Source organism: Cibotium barometz, chromosome 11 (assembly GCF_041138505.1).
Source record: "Cibotium barometz isolate CiBa-2024 chromosome 11, ASM4113850v1, whole genome shotgun sequence".
In the NCBI taxonomy this organism is placed as follows: Eukaryota; Viridiplantae; Streptophyta; class Polypodiopsida; order Cyatheales; family Cibotiaceae; genus Cibotium; species Cibotium barometz.
In genome coordinates, this window is record NC_141056.1 from 48,186,352 (window position 1) to 48,194,583 (window position 8,232).

General features: G+C 49.1%; 2 protein-coding genes across 2 annotated transcripts; both read left to right on the forward strand.

The window, feature by feature from the left end:
- Positions 1–1,320: 1,320 nt before the first annotated feature.
- Positions 1,321–4,685, forward strand: LOC147634262 (putative pentatricopeptide repeat-containing protein At3g01580). The gene has a single exon (XM_086805387.1). The coding sequence runs from the start codon at positions 1,459–1,461 to the stop codon at positions 4,399–4,401; it is 2,943 nt and encodes a 980-aa protein (XP_086661513.1). The 5' UTR covers positions 1,321–1,458; the 3' UTR covers positions 4,402–4,685.
- Positions 4,686–4,735: 50 nt separating this feature from the next.
- Positions 4,736–6,597, forward strand: LOC147634263 (uncharacterized). Its single transcript, XM_086805388.1, has 2 exons — positions 4,736–5,200; positions 5,371–6,597. The coding sequence occupies exons 1-2, from the start codon at positions 4,873–4,875 to the stop codon at positions 5,379–5,381; spliced, it is 339 nt and encodes a 112-aa protein (XP_086661514.1). The 5' UTR covers positions 4,736–4,872; the 3' UTR covers positions 5,382–6,597.
- The last annotated feature ends 1,635 nt before the right edge of the window (positions 6,598–8,232 follow it).

Genomic DNA, 8,232 nt, shown 5'->3' on the forward strand with positions numbered 1-8,232 from the left:
CACGGATGCCTGTGGAGCGGGCTTTTGGAATGCTGAAAGCTCGCTTTCGTATTTTATTGAAGAGATGTGACATGCTATTTGTAGAATATGTGCCGAAGATGGTTAGCACTTGTTTGGCCCTTCATAACATGTGCATTGTGCATGGAGATTCATTTGATGAGGGTTGGGTTCGAGAGGCACAAGCGGAGGTGGAGAGAGAAAACAATGATGCATTGGCTTTGGATCCATTCAGAATGGGCTGCAAGTGGGTCTTGCTGAGGTTATATCTTTGGTGTAGACCGAGACCTTAGCGGTTGTGCAGAGGGTACAATCATCATAGCACCGCCTGATTCATCCCAGGTTGGGGGCGCTGCAAGGAGAGACAATCTTGCTAGAGTTATGTATAAAGAGAGAGAGAGGACAAATGTGAGAATTGTATTTGGTGATCACTCTCATGACTCCGCTCATGAGAGTGATCACTCTCATGACTCCGCTCATGAGAGTGACAATAGCGAGTAGGGATGAAACAGTGCTTGGATGTTATGACTTTGGACACAATGTTGGTATTTTGGTTTTCTTTAAGACATCATATTTTGTTAGCTTTATTAAATATCTCCCAAATATCTTTCGGATTATTTAATTAGGATGTTTATTTGGTTTTTAAATTTCATATGCCTACTGATTCTCATTCTTTTTTGTAGATGGGAGGAGGGGAGGGGGTAAGATAAATCTAGTTCATCCCCTCCCCTCCTCTCGAAGAGAGTAGGGTGTAGCCACAGTCACTGTGGTGATGGGGTTCAAGTCCCCAACTCTCTATTTGTATAGATGGAAATTGCTTTTGCAGGGTATTGATGAAGTTTGGGAGCATCTTGAAGTTACGGGTGTTGATTACCAACTCATTCTTCCATAGTATAGTAAGACAGTAGGAGCACTTGCACTTGCACTTGCACTTGTGTCGTATGTGTTGAGCACCAGATTGGGAGTAGGCATGCAATGACTTAGGCTCTTTACATGTTGTATGTATACGTAGGTTAACATGCTAAAGTTGAAATGCGGACGTTGAGGAAGGGCGGTGTGTAAAGGGGGTGCCCATGCATGGGCAGTCACTTTTTTAATAACACAGCTTGGGCAGTTGGTGAGTCACTTTTTTAATAACACAGCTTGGGCAGTTGGTGAGTAATGGGGTACGCCCATTCAAGAGTGCACAAGGCACTTTTTGGCTGCCCACATGTTGGGCTGTATTGTGACACCCTTAGGCTGTCTGTAAAGGGCCTAACTCCATTTGCCTAAAGTCCTTTCCACAAGAGGCCAGTAAAGAAGAACCCACCCCGGCCGCCTTCACTCTGTGTAGCGGGCCGTTTCAGCCACCCTCGTTCGAAGGCGCGGCTCCGCGCGGGCACCCTCAGGCTGCTGTGTGAAACCTTGTTTGACAGTTGAATTGGCAATGCTGGCAGTTTGAATGCTGCAGACAGGCTCTCTATGAGGGACTTGAAATCCTGCCTCACACTTTCAAGCTGGAACCGGTATTCTTCATCGGCCTCAGCTAACAGATTGGACTCTCGCTTCCCAAACACATCAGAACGGCCATACACTAAGGTAAGCCCTCTGTACACAGACGTCACTAACAACCCTAATCAGTTCCCTACTCTTCCTAAACCACAGGGAGGAGATCTTAGATTAGGGTCCGATCACCAAGGGAAGGGTCCTTCACTCTCCAGATTAGGGTTTGATCCTCAAGGTCAGGTTTTTTCACTGTCCAGATTAGGGTTTCAAATCCAATGTTTGTGCAAAGAAGGAGACCTGAACAAGGCCTTGGATGTTCTCTCTCTTATGGACCAACATGGCTTTGTCCCCCCTGAGAACCTCTACTGGTCTCTTTTGAAAGCTTGCAATAAGCAGAAGGCCCTGACTCAAGCTAAGCAAGTCCATGGCTATCTGGCCAGGCATGGATTACTATTTTCCAGCTGTCTCGGTGATTACATAGTGAGCATTTTGGCAAAGTGTGGTGGCCTTGAAGATTCCCTCCATGTATTTTACCTGCTGCCTTATCGTACAGTTTTTTCGTGGACAGCTATCATTTCTGCATTCACTGAATGTGGGGAAGGTCGGCAAGCACTGGAAACATATAAGTACATGCAAGAGGAAGGTGTAGAGCCGAATGAATACACCTTTGTAAGCCTTCTTAAAGCTTGTGGCAGCATACCAGACCTGGAAGAGGGCAAGGCATTACATACTGATGTTTCGACCAAGGGCTTGGATTCACATGTCTTCATTGGTAGCACGCTTGTGAGTATGTACGGCAAGTGCGGGAATATATTGGAAGCAGAGAAAATGTTTCATGGCTTGTCCAAGCGCAATGTTGTGTCATGGAATGCCATGCTCTCAGCGTACGCTGAGCAAGGTGAAGGAGAGAAGGTTTTATGTCTTTATGAACAGTTGAAGGAGGAAGGCACAGATCCAAATGAAAGGACATATGTGAATCTCCTCCAAGCATGTTGCATGCTCGGAGAGAAGGAAGAAGCTGTCATTGTAGATGGACAGTTGACCAAATTGAAATCATTAGAAACTGGCAAGCTTTTGTATGCTGACGTACAGCGTAAGGGCCTCGAGTCTAATGTCTTTGTTGGCAACACCCTTGTGAACATGTTTGGCAAGTGCGGGAGCATTGTCAGAGCAGAGAATGTTTTCTTGGGAATGTCTGAATGCACTGTGATTTCGTGGACTGCAATGCTATCGGCATATATTGAACAAGGTGAGGCAGAAAAAGCAATACAGCTCTACAGAAAAATGCAAGAAACTCATGTTAGCCCAAATGAGTGGACCTTTGCGATCGCTTTTCAAGCATGTTGTATGCTTGCTGAGAAGGAAGATTTTCTTGTGGTGGCAGGGCGAAAAACCAAATTGCTGTCTTTGGAGATTGGCCGGGCATTACACGTTGATGCAAGGAGGAAGGGCTTACATTTAGACATGTGTGTTGGTAGCACCCTTGTAAATATGTATGGCAAATGTGGGAGCATTCTTGAAGCAGAGAGAGTATTTGGTGGGTTGTCCCAGCGCGACATTGTGGCATGGAATGCAATGCTATCAGCTTATGTGGAGCAAGATGAAGGAGATACGGCGTTGCATTTGTACAGAGTAATGCAGGGGGAAGGCGTGAGCCCCGATGAACGAACATCTGTGATCGCTCTTCAAGCATGCTGTGTGCTCGCAGTCAAAGAAGAAGCTGTTGTTGTTGAAGGACAATCAACCAAAGTGATGTCTCTGGAAATTGGCCAGGCGTTGCATGCTGATGCTCAAAGGAGGGGCTTCGATTCAGATGTCTTTGTTGGTAGTACTCTTGTGAGTATGTATGGCAAGTGTGGAAGCATTCTGGATGCAGAGGACGTGTTTGGTGTGTTAGGTCACCGTGATGTTGTTTCATGGACTGCAATGCTCTCAGCATATGGTGAGCAGGGACAGGTACAGAAGGCTCTACAGCTGTACCGACAAATGCAGGAGGGAGGTGTGATTCTAGATGACGCTACTCTCGTATGTGTGGTGCAAGCGTGCAGTGAAACTGGAACTTTGGAGATTTGTAGGCAGATTCATTTTGATGTTCTGTCTACTAGGTATGAGCCAAGTCTTCTTCTAACAACTGCTTTCATTCATGCATATGGGAGTTGTGCAAGCATGGTGGATGCTTGGGCGGTCTTTGATTTACTGCCAGAGCCTGATGTGGTGTCATGGAGTGCATTGATTACTGGCTATGCCAGAGAAGGAAATTTTGCAGCAAGCTTTCAAAGTTATGAGGGGATGAAGCGGGCGGCCATCCAGCCCAATGGAGTGACGTTTTTGTCACTTCTTTCTGCCTGCAGTCATGCTGGCCTTGTGAAAAAAGGGGTTGAGTTCTTTGAATCCATGAGCGTAGACTATGCATTAACTCCAAAGGTTGAGCATTTTGTCACAATAGTAGACTTACTTGGACGTGTAGGAGATCTTGGGAGGGCAGAAGACATGTTGTCAAGAATGCCAGTGCAGCCTGATTTGGCCATGTGGTTGTGTTTGCTTGGTGCATGTCGAAAGCATGGTAATTTGGATTTGGGAAAACGAGTGTTTGATCGTGCTGTGCATCTACAGCCCAACAAGGCTGCTGCATATGTTATGATGTCAAACATTTTCACTGATGCTGGGCTCTGGGACTATGCAAGCGAGGTGGATATTTTTAGGCACAGAGAAGGTGCATGGAAAAAGCCTGGCCAGAGCTGGATTGAGCATGAGTTGGAAGTGCACTCTTTTGTAGTAGGAGACCGTAAGCACCCGCAACAAGAGCATTTGTACAACCTCTTACGACAGTTGAGTGTGAAACTGAAGAAGGAAGGGCAAGTTCCACATACAGAGCATATTTTGAGTGGTGTTGCAGAGGAGTGGTTCATGTGTGGTTAATAAGATAGCATGTGGGTTCCCTCTAAGATCCATGGGAGGACAAACCCTTGCACCCTTAATGGTTGTTACAATCTTGCACGAATATCGAGGAAAGCACAAACAATAAGTTGACAATCACCACTTCAGAGGTGACAACCTGTTACGACCCTGTGTTTTTCCCTCTGGACAACGAGCAGGTGGGCACGGGCAGGGCCACAGGACGCACACAGTGTGGACATGCATCAGTTAGATGTGAAAAGGAAACCCATGTTGGAGGCCAGCCCAAGTGTGAAAGGGGACAAAAAGGAACTTTAAAAGTTATAAGGTTTTTAAAACCTTTGATGATTAAAAAAAAATATTATTTGAAAAGCATGTGTTTTTAATACTTTGCTTTTGGCGTTTTTGAGAAAAATGCATCCTTTCTTTATATAAGGGAAGGTGGCGGAGATTTGAAGGGGCAAGGGTGGTGGTGAAGCCGTGAGAGATCGCCGTATGGACCTTCAGGATGGTGCTGTTGCGCAGGGGCCGTGTGAAGGGCGCCGGATGGTTTATGACCGCCGGGTACAGGGGTGTAGCTGCCGCCATGTACAGCCGCCGCTACCACCAGGTGCCGCCTCCGAGTACTGGAGCTGCAGTCGGGTACAAGCGCCACCGCTGGGTACAGAACCGCCGCGCAGCCGCCACCATGTACAGCTGCTGCCGTTGGGTACCGTTGCCGCTGCCACCATGTACCGCCGTTGCAGTCGGGTGCCGTCGCCACCGTTGAGTACTGCTGCTACTGCCGGGTACTGCTGCCGACGGGTGCCGCCGCGGCCACCGGGTACCATTCTAGCTCCCCTTGTTTGTTTCCCTTTTCCAGGTTCTCATGAGTGAAGAAGTGTTTTGTGTGCGAGTGTTTGTTTCACCGCCCGTCAGATTTCTGAAGGCCGGTTTCATGGTTCCATTGCCGGGATTTGAAGTGTTGTTGTTGTTGCTGTTGCTGTTGTGCAGGGGCCGTGTGAAGGGCGCCGGATGGTTTATGTGGAGCTACCGTCGGGTACAAGTGCTGCCGCCGGGTACAGGGGTGTAGCTGCCGCTGGCACCAGGTGCCGCCTCCGGGTACTGGAGCTGCCGCCGCCGGTGGGTACAAGCGCTGCCGCGGGGTACAGAACCGCCGCGTAGCCGCCACCATGTACAGCTGCAGCCGTTGGGTACCGCCGCCGCTGCCACCATGTACCGCCCACTGCAGTCGGGTGTCGTCGCCCACTGCAGTCGGGTGTCGTCGCCACCGCTGAGTACCACCGGGCACCGCCGCCGTCGTTGCCGCCGACGGGTACCGCTGCTGCAGAGCTGCCGTAGGGTACTGCCGCCGCCGCCGCCGCCGCCGCCAAGTACCGCTGCCGCCGTCGCCGAGTGCTGCTGCTTGTTTTATCGCTGCTATGTATGGATTACAACCGGGCAGCAATGGGCAGTATAGGGTAGCCAAACAGGCAACCAGATGGGCAGCAGCTAGGCAGATGTCAGGCAAGAGTTTTCTCTGCAGAGCAGATAGTTGGGCAGCCAGACGAGTGTCAGATGGGAGGCTCTCTACGCAAGGTGGCTGCATGTATGGAAGCAGTCAGCGTGGGTCTCACTCTATCTCTCTCTGGGAAGAAGGCGAGCTGAAGGAGGCAGCGAGGGGCTAACAACCAAGGGGTCTCTTTCTCTCTCTCTCTCTTCGCAAGCAGGCTTTGTTTACGAGATTTGGATACAGAGGATCAAGCTGCATATGCACATGATGATGTTCTTGGAAGAGATGTGTCGTTGCTCTTCATCTTGGACTTATGTGTATTCAGGGATGGCTTGACACATCCTCTATCTTTCTCTCTCTAGGTTTTTGGCATCGTGATTGATGGTGCATTTGTGGATTTATCTGTCAATGGAAACAGGACATTGGTCTTTCGAGAAGAAATAGGACTTTGGTATCGGGGATACAGGCTTATGGTTTATGGATCCATGTCTATGGTTTATGAGATACAGGTCTTTGGTTTCGTGAGGAAAGCATGTCTCTGGATTCATGTGAACAGGTTCTCGTTTTCTCAAGGTTACACGCAGGCTGTGACTATAGGAAGGACATATGGTTTGGTACAGTCCTATTGCTGAGAAGAGGGCTTGAGGAGAGCATGGAGGTAGAGGTCTCTTATATAGAAGAAGAGGGGAGCCATGTGGGAGAGAGAGACTCAAGGAAGAAGCCTTGGAGCCTTGGAGGAGACGGCCAGGATAGATAGCCGTTGGTGCCCCGTCAACGGTCAAAAACTGCCGCCAACGGTCTGTTTGACCGTCCCCGTACGGACAGGGAACGCCGTTCCCGGAATGCGTTCCCGGCGTCCCCACATCGCCGTCAGGAAGCCGTCCCCGTCCCGCGGACGTCTCGCCCCCGTCCCACACGTTCCCCGTCCCTGGGGTCCGTTCCCCCCGTCCCATGTCACTATGGTTCAGAGTCAGGGCAGGAACGGATTGGGGACTGGATGGAACAGATGCATAGATTTTATTCAGAGTCAGAGTGGTTTTTGGAGACCGGGCCGGGTTCTCAGTGAAAAGCGTTGCCAGAGATGGATGGGTGACAGAGGGACTCAGGGGAAAGAATGGGATGATGGCAGTCATCCAAGAACAGGTTGGAATTCCGTCATTAAGTTTAGGAGAGGGGGATGTCATGTGCAAGTTTACCCATGGACATATCCTAAAGCTAGTCCAAAAAGGGGCAGCTAGAAAAAGAGACTAGAACCATAGATTTGGAGCATGTGTTGTTGTTTTTGCTTGGATTTGACTGATTGGAGGACATGGAGTGCTGTCGGCCAGATTATGCAGGTGTGATATCCAGTCGATTGCAGCAAGTGAAGTATTGATGTCCATAAAGCTGGCCGACCAGCAGTCGGCCAGATTTGATTGTCACATCCAGCCTATAAATAGGTATGTATGCTCATTGTTGTGGTCATTCACTCCACTAGGGAGTGGGTCCAACATTAGGATGATTTTGGGTGTTTCCACCTTTTCATGAAGGCAGCCTATGGCTGTAGAACCTAGGTACCTTTTTGTACCATATGATTATACTGAATTTCTAGCTCTCTCTCTCTCTCTCTCTCTCTCTCTCTCTCTCTCTCTCTCTCTCTTCTGTCTGCGTTTTTGCATCAGCATGTTCTTAGTGGTGTTTAGGGCTGAAAGAAGACTCTCAGAGCTTCCGCATGTTACACTCAGAGCTTTCGTGTGTTACATTGGTATCAGAGCATCAGGCTCAGCAAGGCTAAACGTTGTTTCAGTCCCATATGATGGTGTACAGGTCCAAGGTACAGGAAAGTGCACGGGTACGAAGCCCAAGGCAAGGAACACAAGATCGGGAAGAGCTCCCAAGAGGTTTTTTGGTGGTGTTCCACAAAGCTAGAGGGGATGGCAGTCCTGTGAACCAGATAGGTTCTCAGGCAACGGTCCCAAGGGAGGATTATCCTCAAAGGGGTGGAGTGAGTGCCAGACTCATTTCTCAGGAATGAAGACCAAGACAGTGTTCAGAGTCAGGGAAGGAACGGATTGGGGACTGGATGGAACAGATGCATAGATTTTATTCAGAGTCAGAGTGGTTTTTGGAGACCGGGCCGGGTTTGCCAGAGACGGATGGATGATAGAGGGACTCAGGGAAAAGAATGGGATGATGACAGTCATCCAAGAACAGGTTGGAATTCCGTCATCAAGTTTAGCAGAGGGGGATGCCATGTGCAAGTTTGCCCATGGACATATCCTAAACCTAGTCCAGAAAGGGGCAGCCAGAAAAAGATGACTAGAACTAGGTTTTGGAGCATGAGGTGCAGTAGTGGCTAGTGTTGGATTTGGAGCAGGACATGG